The 26,780-nt window shown below is 44.9% G+C and overlaps 1 protein-coding gene across 4 annotated transcripts in view; it reads right to left on the bottom strand.

Annotated features, from left to right (window-relative positions):
• LOC135558769 (histone-lysine N-methyltransferase 2C-like) overlaps positions 1–26,780 on the bottom strand; it is a 160,710-nt gene that overhangs the window by 115,603 nt on the left and 18,327 nt on the right. For all 4 annotated transcript variants that reach the window (XM_064992878.1, XM_064992879.1, XM_064992880.1 and 1 more), the window contains exons 4-12: positions 25,343–25,508; positions 23,274–23,492; positions 21,463–21,691; positions 17,168–17,330; positions 16,809–16,980; positions 16,311–16,425; positions 12,700–12,875; positions 12,147–12,577; positions 271–360 (exon numbers count right to left, since the gene is read on the bottom strand). In XM_064992878.1, coding sequence (XP_064848950.1) covers positions 271–360; positions 12,147–12,577; positions 12,700–12,875; positions 16,311–16,425; positions 16,809–16,980; positions 17,168–17,330; positions 21,463–21,691; positions 23,274–23,492; positions 25,343–25,508 — 1,761 coding nt within the window. The remainder of the gene's footprint in view (positions 1–270; positions 361–12,146; positions 12,578–12,699; positions 12,876–16,310; positions 16,426–16,808; positions 16,981–17,167; positions 17,331–21,462; positions 21,692–23,273; positions 23,493–25,342; positions 25,509–26,780) is intronic.

Raw genomic sequence — 26,780 nt, 5'->3', positions numbered from 1 at the left:
ACGGAAATGAACAGGGAGACATCACACGACCCGTCAGTAAAATATCATAATGAAAACCAGATGACAAAGGCTGTACCATTTGGAATTTAAACCAATATTTTCACATAAGAGAAGTTGCCTGAGATGGTGAAAGGCCTATTTTAAAAAATGATCGCTTTTATGCTGTGAGAGGATTAAAGTAGAAGTAGAGAAAGAACTATAGGCTGAGTAAAAGCAGAACAAATATTCTTGATACATTGATGGACTAGCAAAACAGGCTATGAACCTAACCTGGATGTAACTGGCCCGGGTCCTTGTTGATAGACACCTCATCAGTCCCTTGCTCCACAGCAGCTGCTCCCGCTGCTCCCACTGAGATGCCTGGGAGAGAAGCAGTGAATTATAGCAGTGAGAGACCAACCTGAAACCCACCACCACCAACTGTTCATTTGTCCACACTCAGCCTCTTACAAAATGACAGATTATGTAGGTAAAGATTGGAGTCATCATTTTCATCACAGGATATGGACATAATTAAACATTAATGGAGTGAAAATGGAGTGAAAATGATAGACAAAAAGAAGGGAGAGAGAGAAACAGAGGGGGAGAGAGAGCGAGAGAGACGGTTGTTACTGATTGTCCTGTTAGTGACATTTTGATTTGTATTTTTTTATGCTGTTGTTGCTGCTAATTAATCATTTCCAAAGTACGCTTCGCAATATGTACATTGTTACGTCATGCCAATAAAGCAAATGAAAATTGAATGTGTGAGCGAGAGAGTGAGAGCCAGAGAGAGAAATAAAAAGTGGGCTAATACAGGCAGAAATATTAGATGCCCAGCAGGCTTATTGGCAGTGAAGAGAGTCAGTTTTAACTGGGAATTATTTCAAATCCCACTCCTAGTTCCAACAGCCAAAGACGCATAGCTTTGATTTGTAACGTCAATCCTAGCTAGCAGTCTTTGATTGCGGTGGCTGTCCCTCTCACACACTGAACCGAACCACTGAGACGTGCAGATTCCCAGCCAAGTGCCCTCAAAGTAACCCAATAATCCATTACTAAGTCATGAATCTGTCACATAAAAAGCCCTAATTTCCTCATGGAAAAGACAGTCATCCATCTAGGCCAACACCAGATAGGAGGATTTTATAAACTCAATATTGGCTGAGGTTAACAGACCTGAGCTGCAGGCTGTTAAACACCTCAGGTTTCTCAACTCCAGATGCTGCACAAAAAAAGTAAACTGGAGAACGGAGCCTGTGGTGCTCACTCAAAGAAAGCAATGGTTGCTTGGAAATCCAAGCAACGTTAGAAAACAATGGACTGCGTGTAGCTACAATCAAATTTGTTATCATCATCAATGCATTCTTACACACATACTCCGGTAGCTCATCCCGCCGACCCTCAGAATTCCTGCTGACAGCTTAATACAAACTACAAACAGTCCCTCACATTTCACAAGTTCCCACAGCATCCCCGCTCTAATGATCCCATCCCAGCAAACACACAACATGCACCTGCTGAGCATTTCTCTACTCGGCAAGGACTTTGAGTAACCATGACAACCTGCATATCAAGGTCTGAACTCTGATGACTGTGCAGCTCACAACACAACACAAGCATATCTGGGCCTCAACACCCAGAGTCAATTACGAGATGAGTGAGAATTTCAAGCATCCTTGTATCCTTCGTACAAACACTACAGAGGGGTCTGTGTTATCGTTATCAAACCCTTACTGCTGATTACTGTCATCATGAACCCTTACTGCAGATTGTTATCAAATCCTTATTCCACTTGTCTCCTTGCAGAAGGAAGCGATTGTAGACACACACACACACACAGCTCTATTTTACACAGATAAGCCATCATCGTGTCAGATTTAATTGGAGTTCACACCATGGATCTGACAGTAGGCGGTATGTCTGTCATTAGAGTCATGATAAGCCTGCTGCTAAGCCATGAGTGGATGAGAAGGATCTGGACAGGTATCCACAGCTCATTTTAATAACCTTAATTAACTTTACACTGGGTGGCAGATGGGCCAGGAGGAGATTGGCTTGTCGTGCCATGATCCCACAAAGCCAATGTTTAGCTAGCCTATGCAACACCACAGCTAGCATATAGCCCAGCACCAAACATACACATATGCATAGGCCTGAAAGGACATTTGGTAAACCTGTCTGGGAGCAGTGATTGGATACGTAGCCCACATTGTGAATGACTTCCCTCATCTACTGAGGACAAGACAAGAGCATCAAACATATGCCAAAAGCTGTCAATATGACATTTGAATGGCTGACCGATCAACAGAGTGTAGAGTTGATGAAGTTTCTCGACAGGTGTAAGACAGCAGGGGCAGTGAATGGAGGAGAGGATGTAGGGGCCAGACCGTAGACAGGAGGCATGTGGCGGCTGAATTCGGAGCTAAACCAACCATCTAGTATGACCTAGTGCTATAGCCCTTGGTGTTCAGCCTCAGGCCTCTCGAGGGAGGCTCCGCTCCTCCAATCAATGGAGATGAAATGCTAGTAGATCAAGGCCCCTAGAGGTTTTTACCATCATACAAGCCTAATCACCAGCCTCTCTCCAAGCAGCCAGCAGCAGCACAATAAAACAAAAGCACTGCTGCTTAGGACAGGAGCCACACACAGACATACAGGATTCTAAAGTGATCTGCTCCCCTTTGTGTGTGTGTGTCTATAATCGCAAGAGAGTGTGAGTGGTAAAGAGAGAGGATCAACTCAGGGGTGTGTTTAAAAGCCACATAGGCGATGGATCAGAATCTTGGACAACTCGCTGCCTGGTCTGTCATCAGCACCGCTCCCCTCCCTCCACAGCAGACTGTGGACATCCAGGTTAGAACCCACTGTAATATACCCTGCAGCTCATTCACCTGCTACATTAATAAGTGCACCAATGACATCTTCACCACAGTGACTGTACGTACATATCCCAACCAAAATCCATGGATTACAGGAAACATCCACACTGAGCTAAAGGCTAGAGCTGGCACTTTCAAAGAGCGGGACACTAATCCGGACGCTTATAAGAAATCCCGACACGACCTCCGTGGAGCCATAAAACAGGTAACGCGTCAATCCTATTTCGCCGGGTTTTGACACTCGTCGGATGTGGCAGGGCTTGCAAACTATCATGGACTACAAAGAGAAACCTAGCCGCAAGCTGCCCAGTGACACCAGCCTACCAGAGGAGTTAAATGCCTTCTATGCTCACTTCAAGGCAAGCAACATTGAACCATGCATGAGAGCATCAGCAGTTGAGGACGATTGTGTGATCTCGCTCTCTGTAGCCAATGTGAGTAAGACTTTTAAACAGGTCAACATTCACAAGGCCGCAGGGCCAGATGGATTACCAGAATGCATACTCAGAGCATGCGTACTCAGAGCATGAGGACCAGCTGGCGGGTGTCTAACATTTTCCAACTCTCCCTGACCCAGCCTGTAATACCTTCATGTTTCAAGCAGACCACCATTGTCCCTGTACCCAAGAACTCAAAGGTAACCTGTCTAAATGACTATTGCCCCGTAGAACTCACATCTACTATATAATTGCGCCGGAGGGAATGGCTGCCGTTTTACGGGCTCCTAACCAACTGTGCTATTTCTTGTGTTTTCGCATTGTTTGTAACTTATTTTGTACATAACGTTGCAGCTACTGTCTCTTATGACCTAAAAGAGTGTCTGGACATCTGAACAGCGATTGCTCACCTCAAACTGGACAAAGATTTTTTCTTTAATGAGTCTGACGCGAAGGATAGTGCTTCCCGGAGACCAGGCCCAAATCCCAGTCATTCGGGTGAAGAAAAGATGGAGATACAGGCGGTGAAGGTCGGGGTGCCTTGTGAGGTTTCGTAGGCAAGTGAGTAAATCACCACTACCATTGGTTCTACTGAACAACGTGCAATCACTGGAAAACAAACTGGATGAAACAAACGGTCGAGATTATCCTACCAACATGACATTAAAAATGGTAATATTTTATGTTTCACCGAGTTGTGGCTGCAAGACGACACAGATAGAGCTGGCTGCGTTTTCCGTGCATCGGCAGGACAGAGCAGCTACGTCTGGTAAGACGAGGGTCGGGGGTGTGTATCTATTTGTCAATAACAGCTGGTGCCATGTCTAATATTAAAGAAGTCTTGAGGTATTGCCCAACTGAGTACCTCATAATAAGCTGTAGACCACACAATCCACCAAGAGAGTTCTCATCTATATTATTCATAGCTGTCAATTTACCACCACAAACCGAATTACCACCAAAGACCGCACTCAGCAAGCTGTATAAGGCTATAAGTAAGAACATGCTCATCCAGAAAGGTGCACCTAGTGGCTGGGAAATTTAATGCAGGGAAACTTAAATCCATTTTACCCAATTTCTAACAGCATGTCACGTGCAACCAGAAGAAAAAAAACCTCTAGACCACATTTACTTCGCAGACAGAGGCCCATACAAAGCTCTCCCTCGCTATCCTTTTAGTACATCTTACCATAATTCTATCCTCCTGATTCCTGCTTACAAGCAAAAACTAAAGCAGAAAGTTCTAGTGACTCGCTCAATATGGAGGTGGTCAGACGACGCGGATGTTAAGCTAAAGGACTGTTTTGCTAGCACAGACTGGAATATGTTCAGTGTTTCATCCAATGGCATTAAGGAGTACACTACCTCAGGTCACTGTCTTAATCAATAAGTGCAATAAGTTTCCCCTCGGGACACTGAAAAGATTTGGCATAATTTGGCAAAAAGTTATACAGCTGCACCATCGAGAGCATCCTGACCGGTTTCATTGCCGCCTGGTATAGCAACTGCTCGGCATTAGACCTTCAGTCGCTACAGAGGGTAGTGCGTATGGCCCAGTACATCACTGGGGCCAAACCTCCTGCCATCCAGGACCTATATACTAGGCGGAGTCAGAGGAAGGCCCAAAAAAATGTCAAAGACTCTAGCCACCCAAGTAAAAAACTGCTCTTTCTGCTACCGCAAGGAAAGCGGTACCGGAGCGCCAAGTCTAGGTCCAAAAGGCTTCTAAACAGCTTCTACCCCCAAGCCATAAGACTGCTGAACAATTAATCAAATGGCCACCCGGACTATTTACATTGACACCCCCTTTGTTTTTACACTGCTGCTACTCACTGTTTATTATCTATGCATAGTCACTTTACCCCTACCTACAGTGGTAAGAACAAGTATGTGAACTCTTTGGAAATAACTGGATTTCTGCATAAATTGGTCATAAAATTTGATCTGACTTTCATCTAGATCACAACAGACAAACAGTCTGCTTAACCTAATAACACAAACAATTATTTGTTTTCATGTCTTTATTGAACACACTGTGTAAACATTCACATTGCAGGGTGGGAAAAGTATGTGAACCCTTAGATTTAATAACTGGTTGACCCTCCTTTGGCAGCAATAACCTCAACCAAACATTTGCTGTAGTTGCGGATCAAACCTGCACAACGGTCAGGAGGAATTTTGGACCATTCCTCTTTACAAAACTGTTTCAGTTCAGTAATATTATTGGGATGTCTGGTGTGAACTGCTCGAGGTCATGCCACAGCATCTCAATCAGGTTGACGTCAGGACTCTGAATGGGCCACTCCAGAATGTGTATTTTCTTCTGTTGAAGACATTACTTCTGTGTTTTAGGTCGTTGTCCTGTTGCGTCACCCAACTTCTGTCGAGCTTCAATTGGCGGCCAGATAGCCTAACATTACCCTGCAAAATGTCTTGATAAACTTGGGAATGCATTTTTCCGTCAATGATAGCAAGCTGTCCAGGCCCTGAGGTAGCAAAGCAGCCCCAATCCATGATGCTCCCTCCAACATACTTTACAGTTGGGATGAGGTTTTGATATCGGTGTGCTGTGCCTTTTTTTCTCCACACAGTGTTGTGTGTTCCTTCCAAACAACTCAACTGTAGTTTCAACTGTCCAAGAAATATTATTGCCAGTAGCGCTGTGGAACATCCAGGTGCGGTTGGCAAACTTCAGACGTGCAGCAATGTTTTTTTTGGACAGCATTGGCTTCTTCCGTGGTGTCCTACCATGAACACCATTCTTGTGTAGTGTTTTACGTATCGTAGACCCGTCAGAGATTTTCGCATGTTCCAGAGATTTCTGTAAGTCTTAGATGACACTCCAGGATTCTTCTTAACCTCATGACGCATTCCGCTGTGCACTTGGAGTCATCTTTGCAGGACGGCCACTCCTAGGGAGAGTAGGAACAGTGCTGAACGTTCTCCATTTATAGACAATTTGTCTTACTGTGGACTGATGAACATCAAGACTTTTAGAGATACTTTGGTAACCCTTTCCAGCTTCATGCAAGTCAACAATTCTTTAGGTCTTCTAAGATCTCTTTTGTTTGAGGCATGGTTCACATCAGGCAATGCTTCTTGTGGACAGCAAACTCAAATTTTGTGAGTTTTTTTATAGGGCAAGGCAGCTCTAACCAACATCTCCAATTTCGTCTCATTGATTGGACTCCAAGTTAGCTGACTCCTGACTCCAATTAGCTTTGGGAAATACCATTAGCCTAGGGGTTCACATACTTTTCCAACCTACACTGAATGTTTAAATTAGGTGTTCCTCTTGTACAGGCGGGATACATGTGTCAGAATGCTGTTCATTGACTACAGCTCAGCATTCAACACCATAGCGCCCCACAAGATCATCACTTAGCTCCAGACCCTGGGACTGAACACCTCCCTGTGCAACTGGATAAAATGCAGGATTTGGCCAGATATCGCAATTGTGATTTTCAAACCAGTGTCAGGGTAGAGAACATCACTTCTAAAATGATATCATATGAATTAATACATACTGTGCTAACTGAATACAAAACCAAATGACATTTTTTCATTGTTATAGGCTACATATGATAATAGATAGGATTATTACACCTACATATATAATCAAAATATTGACTTTAATCGCAGCAGTAATTAATGAATTAATATGAGTTACCATTTTAAAATGGTGTTCTTAAATAACCCAAGATATTTATTCAGGCAACAATAGGATGCAGATTGAATAACTATGTATAAGTAGGCTTAATCATTATTATAATTCAAATTATAAATCAAGGTGATTTATACTTTTTTTTATTTATGCAAAGTGCCTTTAAAACATGTAACATTTGGTTCAGCATGTGTCCAAAACATTTGATTCTGGTCCAGTCACTCAATGCGACATGTTTCAACATCTCCCTTATTTTTGTTGTACAGTGTTGGGATGGTGAATATGTGCGAGATGGAATCTTGTATTTCCTGTCCACCTTCTTCTTCGTCTTTATGAAGTAGTCGTCTCTGACTGTGTAAATAGGAACCGTGTCTCTGGCTGTGATCGCGTCTGTCATTTCTATGTGCCTACTCAGGATGGTCTTTCATAGGGCGTTACACTTCAAAACGCATCGGCAATCAATGCCTGTTTAACATAGGGTGCAGGTTGTGGCTGAGGGGCATTGCAACTGTCGATCGCTTTTTTTGTGGTAACTATGCAATTGTCGTAAATTAGAGGATGTTTATTCTTAAAATTATTCAATAAATAATAATGTTGCCTCGTTGTCTCCACAACGGAGGGACTTTTTGCACAACACTTGCATTTAGTTGATATCGGTATGTCTATAGCCACAATACTCCCATACCACTGAAGATGTGCCCTTCTTTGGCACCAAATCGACGTTCTCTTTAGAACCTGCAGCACTCGTGTATCCGACACACATGCGGTAAAGCCACAGAGTTCCTAAACCTTATACTGTAAGGTCTTTGGTAAAGCCCTTTCTCTCCTGCAAGCATCTAGCGGTGTGCTCTAAGCAGAGAGCGTGTGCATGCCATGCAGAGAGAGAGCCCGCTTGTGATTGGTCAGCATCCTCTGTGCATGTAGAGCGAATTAACGAATTAGCACATCTCATTGGAGGAGCTATATTAGTCTGGTTGTTGTTGTATTAATGGAATGTCAAAGAAACAAGAAAATCGCAGCCTATTGCGATATGGATAGTGCACGTCAATATCGTAATTTCGATCCGAATTCGATTCCTCGTGCAGCCCTAGTAAGTCCCCTCCTGTTCACCCACGACTGCGTGGCCGCACACGACAAAACAGTAATTCAGTTTGGGGAAGTGGTAGGCCTGATCACCGACAAAGAGACCACATATAGAGAGTTGGTCAGTGAACTGGCCGTGTAGTGCCAGGACAACAACCTCTCCCTCAACATCACCAAGACAAAGGAGCTGCTCGTGGACTACAGCAAACGGAGGCCCAAGCATGCCCCCCTTGTGGCAGTAATACCCCATAAAAACAATTATGCCCTTGGGCTGAATATAATAATTATAATTCCCTTCTCCTGGCTGCCAATAGCCATGCTACACAGCCACCTCTCATTCACATGGCTCTCTCAATTCTTAGCCAATCCCAGCTAACACAACTTAGCTTAACTTGCTAAGAAAATACAAACTAGCTGTTTGCAGATGTAAGAAACAAAAATGAATATTGTAATTATAGAACGCTTGCGGATTTATACTAAGATCAAAGTGGAAACAACATCGTTGTCATCAACATTGTTGCATGTGGCTGCAGGTAGCCTAGTGGTTGGAGTGTTGGGCCAGTAACCGAAAGGTTGCTAGATCGAATCCCCAAGCTGACAAGGTATGAATCTGATGTTCTGCCCCTGAACAAGGCAGTTAACCCACTGTTCCCCCGGTAAGCCGTCATTGTAAATACAAATTTATTCTTAACTGACTTGCCTAGTTAAATAAAAGTTTAAATAAAAAAATAAGTGTGCTGCATTGACCATGCAGACTGAACAAAAGTATCTCATAGTCAAGCAACAACAAATGCGCTCCTTGAGTGGAAGGCGGTTGGACTAGGTCTGTGTGGAAAGCGGCATGGAGAGAGAGAGCAGGTGGAGAGGGATGACTCAAGTAGTGGAGTAAACTATAAAAACAGACGTTACACACAGCGTATCACATTTTACAAACCAAACATTCAAATACTGTTATAGAAGGTAAATGTAAATGTAAAGTAAAAACCCAAACCGGTCCGTGCATCAGTATAGTACAATATAGTAAAATACGGTATACCGCCCGGCCCTAGTACTGAGTACGACACAGTCAATCACTGGGGCAAAGCTCCCTGACGCCCAGGACCTCTATACCAGGTGGTGTCAGAGGAAAGCCCTAAAAATTGTCCAAGACTCCAGCCACCCAAGTCACTGTGTGTTCTCTCTGCTACTGTACGGCAAGTGGTCCCGATGCACCAAGTCTGGAACCAACAGAACCCTGAACAGCTTCTATCCCCAAGCCATAAGACTATTAAATAGCTTAGTTAACCAAATAGCTACCCCGACATTCTGCATTGACCCTCTTTGCACTAATCCTTTTGAATCATCACATGATGCTGCTACTGTTTATTATCTATCCTGGTGCCTAGTCACTTTACCCCTACCTATAAGTGTTGCACGGTATACCGAAACATCTGTACTTTTCAGTATTCTAATTTTTGTCACTTAGTACTTCTTTCAAATGTGTCTCACTTCAAATACGGATTGAGAGGATCGAGTGTCTAGTAATTTGTCTAAATCTTCAAGGGGGCAGTAGCTAGATAGGATACTTGTGCTTGCAGCTGACACATCGCAAGCCAATTTTGAGAAGCGAGAGAGGAAAAATGCCGACATCATGGCATCTTCAAACTAAAACATACCTCCACGCCCACAGCTCGTTGACAAAACTGTCTGAAGAAGCTTCCTATGGTAATAGGTGTTAAAGCAGTGCCAGGGAGGTTTTATTTCCAAAACGACATAAAAACTACTTTAACCATTGTAACGTTGTCGTTAGTCTCCTAGCAACTACATTTAATTTTTTTTGAGTGACAATGACATGAACATACACTATATTTACACAAAAGTATGTGGACATCCCGTCAAATTAGTGGATTTGGCTGTTTCAGCCACAACCCGTTGCTAACAGGTGTATAAAATTGAGCACACAGCAATGCAATCTCCATAGACAAACATTGGAAGTAGAATGGCCTTACTGAAGAGCTCAGTGATGGGGCCTCCAGAGTGGTGCAGCAGTCCTTAGGCTGCGCCGCTGTGCTAGAGGCGTCACTACAGACCCGGGATTGATACCAGTCTGTGTCACAACCGGCCATGACCGGGAGTCCCATAAGGCGGCGCACAATTTGCCCAACGCCGTCCGGGTTAGGGGAGGGTTTGGCCTGGGGGGGCTTTACTTGGCTCATCGCGCACTATCGACTCCTTGTGGCGGGTCAGGTGCCTGCAAGCTGACCTCTGTCATCAGTTGAATGGTGTTTCCTCTGACACATTGGTGCAGCTTGCTACCAGGTTAAGCGGGCAGGTGTTAAGGAGCACGGTTTGGCGGGTCATGTTTCGGGAGGACGCATAACTCAACCTTCGCCTCTCCCGAGCCCGTTGGGGAGTTGCAGCAATGAGACAAGATCATAATTAGGCTGGACATATGACATTTTTAACAATGCTTTTTTCCCCCAATAAAATTCACAGTTTATTGTTCTATGTCACAATGCCTGCTTTGCTATTGTTGGCAATGAGAACTGCCCACGTTGTTTGTAGTTAAAATGTAAACAAACAAAACAATTAAACTCATGGAACTCTGAGGTCATTCCATTATTTACTATAGGGAAATACAGGTATATCTGTCTATTTTGCCAAATAACTCGTAATGTATATATTTCGAAGCGGACACCATTTTAAATCAGGATAATCTCCTCTTTCTAATTACATAAGGTTGGGCAGTGTACTCAGCTGTCATCGATCGCTAGACCAGAAATAGTCAAAAATTGCAATTTTTTCCCTACTTCCTCGTTATGCAGACATAAGCACACTTGGAACCATCAAAAACGGTGGATGTTTACTTTCCAAGTTATTATTTTTCAGTTTCGTCCTAAGAACAGATTGTAGTGGTAAAATAAAAAGTTATACATTTTTTGGTGCCATTTAGGCAAAATGGAATTCTAAGTGTTACTCCAGCCAGAGGCTCTGCGAACGTTCGATTCCATTCATTTGCTATGGGCTCGCGCTAGTGTTCCAGCTTAGCCAACGTTCTTTTGACATTTTTCAGCTCTGGGTGAATTTTGACTCGTTCTATAGTCCAGCCTATCATAATTGGACAGCAATTGGATATCACAAAATCGGGGACAAAAACTACTTATATCTACGGTATGTGAGCAAGAAGCTTTGTCGCCCATGGAAACTGTAGCAAAGAAAAGCATTGCTGCTAAAGTATAATAGATGAGGAGGAATCCAGGCCAGGGTCGTGCTCAAGAGAAGACACATTCTGCAGGGAAGTGAAACAAGGGTGGTTCGACAGAAAGCCTACTTCTAATTCTGAACTCATTGTAGAATGTATTAATTTGTCAAATAACAGCAGACTTTTGTTTTCCATTGCAAAACATCTTGCTACAGTGCGCCATATTGAACACCAGCCAGTAGTGTTCTGTTCACCCAGGTTAGTCTCTAGCCCAGTCCTCAAAACAAGGACAGAGACCAACATCTCCCCAGGAGCATCAATGGGAGAATACAAAGTGCTTTTTCACTCCAAAAGAATTACAAAGACAATGCTTTCATGGCTTTAATCTTGTGATAATGTGAGCCCATCTGGTTATCGATGCCTTTAGAAACAAAGCCCCTGCTGATGAATGGCTGTCAGTCTGATGTGAGCCATGGCAAAGAGAGAGCAGACAGAGCAATGCTCCCTCTGGTCTTCATGCAGGCCAGACCGCCTTCATCTACACACAAGGGACTTATAACTTCATCAGTGATACTGCTGCTCGACCGTGGCCAAACCTAACACCTGCATGGAAAGGAATTGTGTGTGTGTGTGTGTCTAGCCCACAGAGTTACACTGTCTGGCATTCTGTACCCGAAAGCCTGCCTGGTCTGTGAGTTTGGACACTAAATAAGCCAGACTCACGGTTTTCATGCAACCTTTCAATCCTGAGGTAATAAGCCACGTGACAAACAAATCTCTCACACTCTAATGAGTCCACCTGCCAAACCGCTGGAGAGCATTAAAGGAGAATGATAGGGGGAAATAATGTTCAACCACAACACACAGTTGGCCTCTGTGTGTAGACACAAATAACCCAGTCACACAAAAGAGGGACTTACCGGGCTGCTGGTCTGATGTAGCCTGCTGTGGCTGCCTCTCCTCATGGCCATTCTCACAGACAGCGGCGGTGGCTTGGATAGGCTTTGGCTGGGGCTCTGGTTCTGTATCCGTGTGCATTGGAACTGGTTGTAATTCCGGTTCTGGATCATTATGCACTGGAGGAGGAGACCTCAGCTGCTTCAGACCAGGTTCTGGATCGGTGTGCATTAGAACCACCGGTTCGGAGTCTGTGTGGCTCTGAGTAGCAGTCTGTGGGCTCAGCTCTAGGCCTCCAGTGTCCTTCTCCGGAACCACCTTCTCCTCTTCTACCTGTGGTGGGGCATGTTGTGGTTGTGACCCAGTAGGCCTGCAGCTTGAACACACAAAGCCCTGGCTGGGCTGGATGTCTGCATGGCCTGACGACAGGCGCTCACACTCCAGGTGGAGCCATCTGGAAGCAGGAGGAGTGGAAAAATGAAGATTAAGGACATCACACATCAATGGAAAAAGAGACAATGCTAAAACAATGGAAAAATAAAATAGAATGACCAACGGGACTGTGTGTGTTAGTACCTTTTACAACTGTGGCAGGACAGCAGGTCTTTGTGGTGCTCTGGGTCCAGGATACAGGCACACAGCGGACAGCTAAGGCTGGGATCCTGATGTTGGACACAGGTCTCACACAGTAGACTGGTGTGGTGCCATTGACCGCTGGTCCTGGTGCCGCACTGGACACACACTCTGCAGTTCTGGAGGAGGGGGAGCGAGAGAGACAACTGAAACAATGATACTTTGTTTTATTTTTATTCATCTCCAAGAAGACATTCAGATGAGGCTTCAGTCTGAACTAAAGTGCTTGGGCGAGACGCAGCAGCTTCAAGAGTGGAGGAGAGAGAGAGGGGCGAGTTAGGCTGCGCAAGAGAAAGAGCGAGAACAGAGCAAGAAGAGCGATAAGAGAAGAGCAAGAGAGCGAAAGCGAAAGAAAAGCAAGAGGGGGTTGGGTGCTGTGTGGGCTGTGTTCCTTCTGTGCTGCCGAGTCAGACTGAGAGGCAAAAGCTAAGTGAGTGTGAAGATGTTCCGCCACCTGGCCGGCGCCTCACTGGCTGCTGCGGTCTGCAGTCAGATCCCCACCCACCACCACAGCTGATAGGCCACCCAGACAGGCAGTGCACACCACCTGCTCCACCAGAGGAAGGGGCCACAGGCAGGGGATGACGACGCATACGGTTTGATTTCCCCGCCGCGCACACACACACACTGCTGCCTTATCTGAAATGATACAGGGTCTGAGGCTAAACGGCAGCCTTTAAAAGAGCAGCCCGTGTGAGTCATCTCTTAACCACAGGAAGCACAGATACAACCACAGAAAAAAATGTTATATTCTCTGTGGGAGTTTTAAAACTCTGTTTTGACAAATAAAAGGAACAGGCAACCCTTTAATTCCATTTCTCATTCAATACAGATTTCTTCCCCCCGCGCCATCTACAGCTTTTCATACCATACAAACTCAGCAAAAAAGAAACGGCCCTTTTTCAGGACCTTGTCTTTCAAAGATAATTCGTAAAAATCCAAATAACTTCTCAGATCAACATTGGAAAGGGTTTAAACACTGTTTCCCATGCTTGTTCAATGAACCATAAACAATTAATGAACATGCACCTGTGGAACGGTCGTTAAGACACTAACAGCTTACAGATGGGTAGGCAACTAAGGTCACAGGTATGAAAACTTAGGACACTAAAGAGGCCTTTCTACTGACTCTGAAAAACACAAAGAAAGATTTCCATGGTCGCTGCTCATCTGCGTGTACGTGCCTTAGGCATGCTGCAACGAGGCATGAGGACTGCAGATGTGGCCAGGGCAATAAATTGCCATGTCCACACTGTGAGACGCCTAAGATAGAGCTACAGGGAGACAGGACGGACAGCTGATCGTCCTCAAAGTGGCAGATCACGTGTAACAGTACATCGGAACATCACACCTGCGGGACAGGTACAGGATGGCAACAACTGCCCGAGTTACACCAGGAACACACAATCCCTATATCAGTGCTCAGACTGTCCGCAATAAACAGAGAGGCTGGACTGAGGGCTTGTAGGCCTGTTGTAAAGGGCAGGTCCTCACCATGTATCACCGGCAACAACGACGCCTATGGGCACAAACCCACCGTCGCCGGATCAGACCGGACTGGCAAAAAGTTCTCTTCACTGACGAGTTGCGGTTTTGTCTCACCAGGGGTGATGGTCGGATACGTGCTTGTCGGATACGTGCTTGTCATCGAAGGAATGAGCTTTACACCGACGCCTGTACTCCGGAGCAGAATCGATTTGGACTGGGAGGATCCGTCATGGTCTGTGGCGGTGTGTCATAGCATCATCGGACTGAGCTTGTTGTCAATGCAGGCAATCTCAACGCTGTGTGTTATAGGGACGACATCCTCCTCCCTCATGTGGTACCCTTCCTGCAGGCTCATCCTGACATGACCCTCCAGCATGACAATGCCACCAGCAATACTGCTCGTTCTGTACGTGATTTCCTGCAAGACATGAATGTCAGTGTTCTGCCATGGCAAGCGAAGAGAACGGATCTCAATCCCATTGAGCACATCTGGGAGCTGTTAGATCAGAGGGTGAGGGCTAGGGCCATTCCCCCCAGAAATATCCAGGAACTTGCAGTGCCTTGGACGAGTGTGGTAACATCTCACAGCAAGAACTGGCAAATATGGTAAGTCCATAAGGAGGAGATGCACTGCAGTACTTAAAGCAGCTGGTGGCCACACCAGATACTGTTACTTTTGATTTTGACCTCCCCTTTGTTCAGGGACACATTATTCCATTTGTTAGTCACATGTCTGTGGAACTTGTTCAGTTCATGTCTCAGTTGTTGAATCTTATGTTCATACAACTATTTACACATGCTAAGTTTGCTGAAAATAAACGCAGTTGACAGTGAGAGAATGTTTCTTTTTTTGCTGAGTTTACCTGTAATATACAGCAGGGGACAGGATTATTATTTTATTTTTACAGGGCATGTTCTGCCCCATGAACTTTTAGAGGTATTTTGAGGCGTTTCCATGACATTTTCATTTGTGGGAGAAAAAAAAAGTAAATAACGAATGTGGAAATGTTTCTACGGTCGTGTATTGGCAAAAAAGCAAGCATTTACTCAATGTAAAAATTCACACTATTTGTGGTGTTAGCTGCCTAAATGTGATGCCTAACAATTGGACACACCAATGATCAGTATTAAAATTCAGCTATTCGTAACACATAAATAAATATAATTACAGGACAACTAAGTAATTTATGGAACAAGGTTGATCTATTCCTCTGGTGGGCCTTTGAAAAGATCATTAGGTCCGTCAGCGTGCTGGTATTGAGCTGGATTCTCCTGTCCCTTTTTACACTATTCATTAATGAAAAAAGCCCATTCCACCTTGTCTGAAGCAACAAAAAAAATTGAAATATATATTTAACTTGTTTAAGTGACAAATAAACTAAACTGACCATACACTGCTTGGTGACTGTTGCTCATATCTTTTAGACTGAGTCCATGTCACAAAACAAATCAAAAGCGATAGCTCCGCGAAAGCTCTTAGATGTCTTTTGTACCAACGTTTCGTGGCAGGCTTTGCAGAACATTACGGTGGCAGGATCTTGAATGGCCTCGACCCCCACCCAATCAATCTTCCATCCCTCGATGGTAGTGTTTTTTTTTTTTACTGTGGTTTTGACGGTTGACTTGCTCAACAGTAGAGCCTGGCGGTGGGTCATTATTATTAACATATTTTTCCACTTCTGTTGCCGCTGATGTTTGCGCCGTCGTTTTTCAAATTAGAAATCGCTCAATGCCAATAAAAAAAATAGTTGAGAAAGGGGAGCAGGTCTGCTTACCGTGGACAGATTTTGACAGGAGTTAACTCCTTCACTTCGCCTCTGTTATTATTGCCCGAGGTGCCCAGGCTGTGCGAGATGGGTGGGGCTTGATCCCGCTACTGCAGCTGGTGTATAGTTTTAATTTGTGATACATTTAAGGGCATTTATTTGCCCTCATGACAATTTAGGGGGCATTTAAGAAACTTTAGTGGGCATTTCTGCCCCAAGTCCTCATTAAATTCCAACCCTGATACAACACCTTACACTATATTGTCTATCTTTCACAGTATTGTAGTGTGTTCCACATACCTTACACCTCCATCCGTTGGTAGGGATGTCATCGATGGCCGGTTGCAGGCAGAAGGTGTGGTAGCCTTTGTCACACATGTCACACACCAACATCTTATCGTCCTCCCCTGGGTTCCTGCACACAGGGAGAAGGACACTTGAGGGCTGTACATATATTATTTGGCTCTATGGACTCTATACGTAGCCCCTTGTGCCCTAATCCTTGAAACTAACGACTGTTACAAAGTCACAGCTAAAGGGTCAATGTGTTGGTCTAATCTGTATTGCAGAGCCGACCTGAATTTATCACGGACTCGGTTGCTAACAGTAACCAGGCTGTTTGAGGTACGAGACGAAAGAGCAGTGCCTGAGGGTGCGTTACCCACAAACCACAGTGGAAGCACAAACAAAAATCACAGTTTCCACCTCCATGCCTGACGGCCACCGAGACACACATCTCAATACAGGGCCAGGTCAGGTGTGTGGGTGGACAGATGGGGCGGTTGGAAGGGGACTCACTTGCATGTCTGGCAGACCTTGCACTCAGGGCACTGCCAGCCGGCTCTCCTCAGTGGAGTCACAGCCATGTCCAGGCAGGCCCCGTGGTAGTGCTGCCCACAGCTGGTACAGAAGAGCTGGTCAGGGAGCTCCCCAGGGCTGTCACACAGTGCACAGATAAAGTCGTCTGGAACTAAGAGTGGGAAGAGGGGGAGGGTAAGGAAATGAGAGAGGGTAAGAGGTAGGGAGGGTGGAGAGAGAGAAATGGAGAATAGAATGGGGATTGTGAGTAGCTCGTGTCTAGAGAGTTTTTCCTTGGTCCTACTTATGACAGCATTACTTCAATTATTTCAAGTTTATTATTAGAATGCTGGACTCACATCTGCTGATGGCCAGTTCTATGTGATCTGGACAGAGGAGGGAGAGACTCCTGATATCCTGAAAAGTCCCTGCTGCCCCCGCACATGGGTAATGGTACAGTCGAGCACATCCTTCAGCACAGCACTTGATGGAGGCTCCAAGGCGCTTACAGTACGCACAGTGCTAGAGAAGGGGGAAACGAGAGTCACTCAAATGTATTTATACTGAACAAAAATATAAAACATGCTAAATGCACATTTTGTGCACACATTTGTTTACATCCCTGTTCGTCAGCATTTCTCCTTTGCCAAGATAATGCATCCACCTGACAGGTGTGGCATATCAGGAAGCTGATTAAAACAGCATGATCATTACACAGGTGCATGTTGTGCTGGGGACAATCAAAGGCCACAAAAAGAATTGCAGTTGTGTCACATAACACAATGCTGCAGATGTATCAGGTTGAGGGAGCGTGCACAATTGGCATGATGACTGCAGGAATGTCCACCAGAGCTGTTTCCTAGAGAATTGAATGTTCATTTGTCAACCATAAGCCACCTCCAACGGCGCTTTAGAGAATTTTAGAGTCCAACCGGCCTCACAACCGCAGACCATGTGTTACTATGCCAGGCCAGGATCTCCACATCTGGCTTCTTCACCGGTGGGATTGTCTGAGACCAACCACCCGTGCAGCTGATGAAACTGTAGGTTTCCACAACCACAATTTCTGCATAAACCGTTCAAAACAGTCTCAGGGAAGCTCATCTGCGTGCTCGTCGTCCTCACCAGGATCTTGATCAGAACTGCCGTTCGGCATCGTAATCAACTTCAGTTGGAAAATGCCCACCTTTGATGGCCACTGGCACGCTGGATAAGTGTGCCCTTTACTGATGAATCCCGGTTTCAACTGTACCGGGTAAATGGCAGACAGAATGTATGGTGTCATGTGGGTGAAACAGGAAGCTATCACATAGTTCCTATTTACACAGTCAGCAAAGAAGGCTTCAAGATCCAAGGTTCCTATTTACACAGTCAGCAAAGACGGCTTCAAGATCCAAGGTTCCCATTTACACAGTCAGCAAAGACGGCTTCAAGATCCAAGGTTCCTATTTACACAGTCAACAAAGGTGGCTTCAAGAAGATACAAGATTCCATCCATCTCACACACATTCGCCATCCCAACACTATAACAAAAATGAGGGAGATATTGAAACATGTCGCGTTGAATGACTAGACCAGTCTTCAAATGCTTCAGACACCAATGACACCTTGCAATCGGTAGGCTGTGTGCGTTACATGTTAAAGACACTTACTTATGATTTCAATTATAATAATGATTGAGCCTACTTAGACATAATTACACAATCATAAGCTTCCTATTCCATCTGCAGCCTATTGCTGCCTGAATAAATAATTAACTTAGGTTATTTAAGAATTCATAATGGTAAAATAGGAAGTCATATTATTAATTCATTAGTGCTGCGCTTAAAGCACACTATATTTTGATGAGCGTGTAAAACATTAGTTTGTTAATATTAGGTGTAATAATCCTAATCATATGTAGCCAGTAACAATGTTAGAAAAGATTTGTTTAATTTGGTTTTGTATTCAGTTATCAGTGTGCATTCATTCATATGGTCTCATTTTAGAAGTGATGTTTTCTCCCCTGACACTTGATTGAAATTCACCATTCATAAATCGCAATCTGGCCCCCAAAAATTGCAATTAGACACTGTATTTTGTCCAAATAGTGCAGCCATAGGACTAAGCACGCACCCCTGAGGGGCCCCGGTGTTGAGGGTGAGCTTGGCGGATGTGTTGTTGCTGTCTACCCTCAATCTCTGGGGGCAGCCCGTCAGGAAGTCCAGGATCCAGTTGCAAAGGGAGATGTTCAGTCCCAGGGTCCTGAGGTTAGCGATGAGCTTGGAGGGCACTATGGTGTTGAATGCTAAGCTGTAGTCAAAGAACAGCATTCTCACATAGATGTTCCTCTTGTCCAGGTGGGAGTGGGCAGTGTGGAGTGCAATAGAGATTGCATCATCTGTCAATCTGTATGCAAATCGAGAGGGTCCAGGGTGTCTGGGATGGTGTTGTGAGTCATGACCAGCCTTTCAAAGAATTTCATGTGCAAAAAGTCCCTCAGAGTTGTGACGATAACAAGAGGCAACATAACACATTTATTCAATCATTTGAAGAATAACCATCCAATTCTTTAAGATGATTGCATGGTAAAATATATATATTTTTTTTTTTAAGCACCCGACGACAGCAGCAATGCCCCTCAGCCACAAAGCACTTCATGGCTACAGGGTGATTGTCATTTCGACAGGTTATCTTGGCATTCTTGGGCACAGGGTCTATGGTGGTCTGCTTGAAACATATAGGTATAACAGACTGGGTCAGGGAGAAGTTGAAAATATTAGTGGAGACACCTGACAGCTGGTCAGCGTATGCTCAGAGTAGACGTCCTGGTAATCCGTCTGGCCCTGCAGCCTTGTGAATGTTGACCTGTTTAAAAGGTCTTACGTCGGCTCCTGGGAGCGAGATCACACAGTCGTCCAGTACTCACTGGGCAGCTCGCGGCTGGCTTTCCCTGTGTATTCCATGATATTTTGCAAGCCCTGCCACATCCTGTATTGACATTTTGACTGTTTGATGGCTCATCAGAGGTTGTAGCTGGATGTCTTATAAGCGTCAAGGTTAGTGTCCGACTCCTTGAAAGCGGCAGCAGAAGCCTTTAGCTGAGTGCGGATGTTGCCTATAATCCATGGTTTCTAGTTGGGATAGGTACGTACGGTCACTGTGGGGACGACATAGTCAATGCACTTATGCTGGTAAAAATGAAGTCAAGCAGATTTCAGTTTCCCTGCATTAAAATCACTGGCCACAAGGAATGCTTTGGATGTGCCTCCAGTGCTTTTACAGTAACATATTAAAATTGACACAATATGGTAATCCAGTCCCTAACAGCATCTACAGACCAAATGAAAAACTCCTACAACAAAGGACAAAGAATTTCAAAGGACGACCTCTCTAAAGTATTGTCCACAGAATGCAGCATTGCTCAAGCAAGTCCGTGGTTCCCTCATCCTTTCATGCTTCCTTTAAAACCATCCATCAATGCTCAGTGCTTCCAGATCAAAAAGGTTCCCTTTGTCACACCATGATTAGCCCATTGATGCTAACACTTCCCTTACAGAGTGTCATATCATATGCTAATGGTACTTCAGATTCCCTCAGATGTTATTCCTCAAACACATGCCTCGGCTCATTCATCTGCAATGATCTGAACAAACTGACCAGGCGAAAGCCAGCCTACTGATGAGCTTCCACCATATTGCTATCACTCTTCAAGTCTTTTCCAACCATTGCAGATGAAGGCGGATGGAGGTTTAGACACTTGAAAAGGAGCTGGTGATTTGCTGATGGTCTAGCAGGCAAGGGGGGTGCCAGACAAATGGGATGTGCCCCAAATGGATCCCTATTCCCTGTAGGCCCAAGGCAAAATTAGTGCACTATATAGGGAATAGGGTGCCATTTGGGACGCAGCCACCCAGTCAGGGGTCTGTGAGTTGTGTTGGTGCTAATGCTACAGTAGGCACCGAGTTAAGCCACCATGACTCTATACAGCCTTCACTGTTGAGTGGCATGACCTTTTCCATTTCACAGCTGAGAGAGAGGAGAGAGCAGTGCTGCCAGGGGCGACCTTTACCAACCGGCCTGATCCATCACCTTATCAGTCTCTCTCTCTCTCCCCTCCTCCCTCTCTATTAGTCTCTCACTGGAACACCCCTTTCCTGCTGCTGTCATTCATTACAGGCACCATGTTAACTCTCACTATGGACACACTTAACGCATATTCATAAACCAGTGCAAAGTTCTACTGTATTTACCATAGACACTGACAACTCACGAGACAGTTAAAATCCTATTCTCTAGAGCAGTGGTATTCAAAGTCGGAACACAAAATTAAGAGCACAGGGTATAAAAACTGAGAAAGAGAATTTGAAAATACAATTTTATTGAGTAAATGCAGTTATTGGTTTCTTTTCATTTTGATAAGAGACGAAAATGCAATGAATTGAAGGTCATTTGTTTATGTAAAAACCTTAAATTTACAGACTTTAAGGTTGTCATTAGATTTAGGGTGGGCTTGCAAGAAATTCTTGGGTGGGAAAAAAATGGGGTCCACAAAAACTCTGGCAGAAAAAAAAATTGGGTCCCCACTGAAAAAGTTTGAATACCACTGCTCTAGTGAACAATCCCATTCACTTTATAGACATGTTTCATTATCAGTGGAATGTGGGCTGCTCACCTCTGTGCTACCTGAGTCGATGGATCTGTCCACGTTGAGCAGTGATTGTCCCTCGCCCACGCACACACCCTGCGACCATAACGCACAGCGGTGATGTGCCCAGCACTGACCCGACTCCTCAAAGAGAGACTGGATGTCCACGTCTCCTGGGAGGCCCACATGAGCCAGCTCATCCCAGAACCCGCTTGCCTTGTCTGGGTCGGGTAACTCCCCATTGCTCTCAGCTCCACTGGAAGAGAGATGAAGAGAGATGAGCAAAGACAACTGGAGATGAGGCAGAGGTAGAAAGAGTTGATGAAGCAAAGTGAGGCAACCTGGGAGGAGAAGACCGTAAAGGATTAAGGAGAAGAACTAATGCAGAGAGGAGAGGAGGGAGAGAGTAGAAGAGGAGAAAGAGGGGGTGGGAGGGGTCGCATTATTTGGCTGTGACACACAAGAGGCTGGCTGTTCAGTCTCATAAAATCTGCTGAAAGGGAAGCGGTTCCCAGAGTCCATGGCTTGCTCTAGTGAGCAGCAAAGCATGCGGAAAATGTGGCGAGAGGGAATTAGCATTTATAAGGACCCTAGTTGGTTTCAGTAAACAGTAAACACACAAACAGCCAAAAACAGAAAGACTGAGGTCTAGGATGATGGAGGAAGTTAGAATCATATTCCCTGTATAATGCCTTGTCATTGTTATCGCTCTTCTGACAGGAGCTTATATATTGTGCAATATAGGTTTAGTATTCAATGCACCTTATGGAACAGCGTGGACTATGAAGAGACAATAAAAAAACACTATACACACATGGATTTTGTGTTTTAGATATGTGGTAGTAGAGCAGTGGCCTGAGGGCACACACTTAATGTGTTGTGAAATCTGTTGTGAACGTATTGTAATGTTTTTTTTAATTGAATAACTGCCTTCATTTTGCTGGACCCCAGGAATAGTAGCTGCTACCTTGGCAACAGCTAATGGGATCCATAATAAATACAAATGCCACCATGCTTTTTGTTTATATCATCCTCCTCCTCCTCCCTCTTCCACATCCTCTGTTTCTCTCCCCACCCGCACTGTCTCTCTCCATGGACCAGTCAAGTATAGAGACCCGATGACCAATCACACTGCTCCAACACAACAATGCTTGGCTGGCGTTAGCCCGCTGCCAGGGGAGTTGCGGTGTGTGTGTGTTAGTGCTCTGCTCTCTCTGCACATTACATTACGTCACAGGGACCCCAGGGAGATGCTCTATTGGCTCCAAAAGAGCCAAAACAAATTAGGCAGCTGTCCAAAACGTGTCCAGGGAGGTTCCTTTGTTGGCATAGCGTACAGTATGCACACACACAAATGTACAGCATGCACACACACACACACGTGTTCGTGTTACTCGTGGCATCGTAGGGCCCCTGGTGACCACAGTAGGCAGAAAAGGCTTGCTAAGGTGGAGCAGAGCGGCACCAATTTAGCCTTCAAGAGCAGAGTGCTAGCATTCATATACGCACTCAGACCCTTCCTCTGAAATATACAAAGCACTTATTCCACACATCAACTCTGAGATTACAGATCTCAGCTGCCAGCTAAATCACGTCCTATAACAATGCTGCACACACATCTTCGTTTGACACTGTTTTCGTGTTCCTTTGTTTTTATGCTCATGTGTCATGTTTCTGACTCAAAGTCTGTGTGTCTGTATTAGACAGCAGCAGCAAAGCCCAGCTCTCATTTTCACCCAGCTCATTAGCCGGCTACAGAGGCCATCACAGATTTCACCGTCCCTGCTCAGCCAGACCAACTCCGCTGGCCTAACCCTTTGCCAGCCAGCTCTACTTACTTCCGTGTGTCCCTCTGTCCTGAGCTGGCCTCTCCGGCCGAGTCACTGGGCTTAGTGGTTCTGTCACCACCACCTTGGCTGGCCTTCCTGTGGTCGCTGGAATGGCCTACTCCGCCTGTCGCACTGCGCTCGTGTCCAGGCGAGGAGTCAAACACTCGGAGATCCCCCTGACCCAGCAGACTGCGGCCGTCACAGTAACAGAAGGCACAGAGCTGCTCACTGAGAGAGAGAGAGAGAGAGAGGGTTAATTATATATGGGACATTCAGCTATGCATGCAGTACGTAAAAGTAGGAAAATGTATGAACTCACTACAGTAAGTCGCTCTGGATAAGAGCATCTGCTAAACGTGTCTGCTAAATGACAAAAATGGAAATGGTCACTGGCTGGTCGTGAATTAATTATCTTTGGTATGGCCTGGTCAGGTGCAAGCAAAGCAAGTATACAGTCGTGGCCAAAATTTGAGAACGACGCAAATATTAATTTCCACAAAGTTTGCTGCTTCAGTGTCTCTAGATATTTTGTCAGATGTTACTATGGAATACTGAAGTATAATTACAAGCATTTCATAAGTGTCAAAGGCTTTTATTGACAATTACATGAAGTTGATGCAAAAAGTCAATATTTGCGGTGTTGACCCTTCTATTTCAAGACCTCTGCAATCCGCCCTGGTATGCTGTCAATTAACTTCAGAACCACATCCTGACTGATGGCAGCCCATTCTTGCATAATCAATGCTTGGAGTTTGTCAGAATGTGTGGGGTTTTGTTTGTCCACTGCCCTTCTTGACACCAGGCCATCCTCCAAAAGTATTTGTTTCACTGTGTGTGCAGATGCACTCACACCTGCCTGCTGCCATTCCTGAGCAAGCTCTTTACTGGTGGTGCCCCGATCCCACAGCTGAATCAACTGTAGGAGACGATCCTGGCGCTTGCTGGACTTTCTTGGGCGCCCTGAAGCATTCTTCACAACAATTGAACCACTCTCCTTGAAGATATTGACGATCCGATAAATGGTTGATTTAGGTGCAATCTTACTGGCAGCAATATCCTTGCCTGTGAAGCCCCTTTTGTGCAAAGCAATGATGACGGCACATGTTTCACTGCAGGTAACCATGGTTGACAGAGGAAGAGCAATGATTCCAAGCACCACCCTCCTTTTGAAGCTTCCAGTCCATTATTCAAACTTAATCAGCATGACAGAGAGACCTCCAGCCTTGTCCTCGTCAACACTCACACCTGTGTTAATGAGAGAATCACTGACATGATGTTAAGATGTCCTTTTGTGGCAAGACTGAAATGCAGTGGAATTGTTTGGGGTTTTTTTTGGGGGGGGGGAATTCAGTTTATTTGCATGGCAAAGAGGGAGTTTGCAATTAATTGCAATTCATCTGATCACTCTTCATCGCATTCTGGAGTGTATGCAAATTGCAATCATACAAACTGAGGCAGCAGACTGAAAATGTATGTGTGTCATTCTCAAAACTTTTGGCCGCGACTGTACACACACGGCAATATATTCTTACAACAAAAATCTGTCGGAATTGAAAGTTACACATAGACCTTTGATCAACCTATACCCAATCAACTGATCAAGCCACATCCATGTATTCGAGGATCCAAAACAGAGGATCTCGAGCCATCATAGAGATGGGCCGAGAGGTTGGGAGTCAGTGTGGGAAAGGGAAAGTAAAGCGAGCCAGGCAGAGCAGACCAGCGCAGGCAGCAAACATTTATCAGGTTGGTTTCTAGAGGAGATAGGCTTGTTAATAAGATTAATACGATCCCTGGAGAGATTCTGCCTGTCTGGCCTGACTGGCCCTCCATCAGCAACATCGACAGTGCAGTCAGTCTGGGAGATTGATTACAACCTTTAACAGAGTGACACCTGGGGGGGTGCACTGTGCATGTGTGTGTTTTGTGTATTAATGAGAATAGCAGAGAAGCCCATATGCTGTACGTATGTACACTGACAGACAGACCTATACATATCTCATTAACAAATATACACAAACATACAGACAGACCACATACAAACATATGAAGACTTGACGTAGGCCTCTCTGACTGACCTGCTTTTGGCTCCTCGGGTAGTAGCAGGGTCAGCGACGGAGGGTTCGGCTGCATCCCCAGTCTGAGGACTCTGGACGTGGGGAGAGTGGGGCTTCTCCTCGGTCTCCCCCGGACCCTCAGTGGTAACCACCTCCACACTGTCCACCTGCTGCTGGGCTGGAGCATCTGATGGTGCAAAGACACATAGGATGGGGTTTAAAAAGGCAGAGAAGCATGAATATCTAGCCATAGAATCTAACCGGTACATTTCCATAGATTTCTATCAGTCATGTATTATTTGTGCCCTGAAGTGATCATCCATCTACCAAATGCCAGATCAGATGTGAATACAGACATTAAGTCTCTGACCGACACGGAGGATTGGACGGTTGTCTTCAGTTCCAGGCTATTTGCTCCAGGTCAGAAACAGAAACACCCTTTGGTAGAGGAAGGGATGATGGTGGGAACATGGAGACCATTGGAGCTCTGATTGCAGTAAACCCAAGGGGAACCCACAGGCAGGTTTCCAGTCACATGCGACAATAACAACGTCGACAAAAACACCAATTACTCACGTCACTTCAAACAGAACAGAGGGTTATTAGAAACCTGAATAGTGGCCATGGCCTTTTACACAGACACTTTGAACATTGGACTATAATTGGACATCTGACAGGTAACCTCTGAGTGGTTTGTGGTTTTGGTTGCGTTTTGACATGTCTGTGGCTGGCCTGCACTTGTAGTTACATTCCATCTATTGGTGGTTTGTAATTTTGATGAGCATTTAGCTAAAATGTCAATGCCACTGGCAATTAGGGGTTAAATAGATGTATTTAGTCCCAAAGGTCAAAGGTCTTCTCCAAGGTATGTTCATTGTTTAGGTTTGAAGGTCAGTAATGTATTAATAACCTATTGAGACAATTACTATGGCAACAAGCATGAAAGGAAAGGTAAAGTGGCCTAAACACATGGTGTCATGAAAGGAGAGTCAGACAGACATAGGAAGGATTGGTACTAAAGGTCATGTCACGACCTCGGTGTTGACTTTTTCTGTTCTTGAACTCAAGGGCCAAGAGTATTGTAAAGACACATTGTGAGTGAAGACCCTTCAGTTCCAACTGCCTGAAAAGAAAGCAGACAGTAATGCAAAGTCTGACTCCGTTCACCAGCACACCCCTATAGGAGCTCTAGAAGCCAGTCGGTGAGATAAATAACAATAGTGATTGTGTAACTTTTTCATAAAAATTGGGAACGTCGACCAACAAAATCCATACCCATTGTTAAAGCAAGGTAAAATAACATATCCCACTCCCAAATGCATGCACACACACCCTCTGAAACACCTACAAGGTCTAGAGCTGAGAGAAAAAAAAAGAAAAAAAATCACTCCAACTATATAGCACCGTCCAACAACAGTGCATTCGTAAAGTATTCAGACCCCTTTTCCACATTTTGTCA

The sequence above is a fragment of the Oncorhynchus masou genome, chromosome 17 (genome assembly GCF_036934945.1).
Source record: "Oncorhynchus masou masou isolate Uvic2021 chromosome 17, UVic_Omas_1.1, whole genome shotgun sequence".
Taxonomy (NCBI): domain Eukaryota; kingdom Metazoa; phylum Chordata; class Actinopteri; order Salmoniformes; family Salmonidae; genus Oncorhynchus; species Oncorhynchus masou.
Note: the sequence above shows the minus strand (reverse complement) of the source record. Positions and strands in the feature narration are given on the sequence as shown.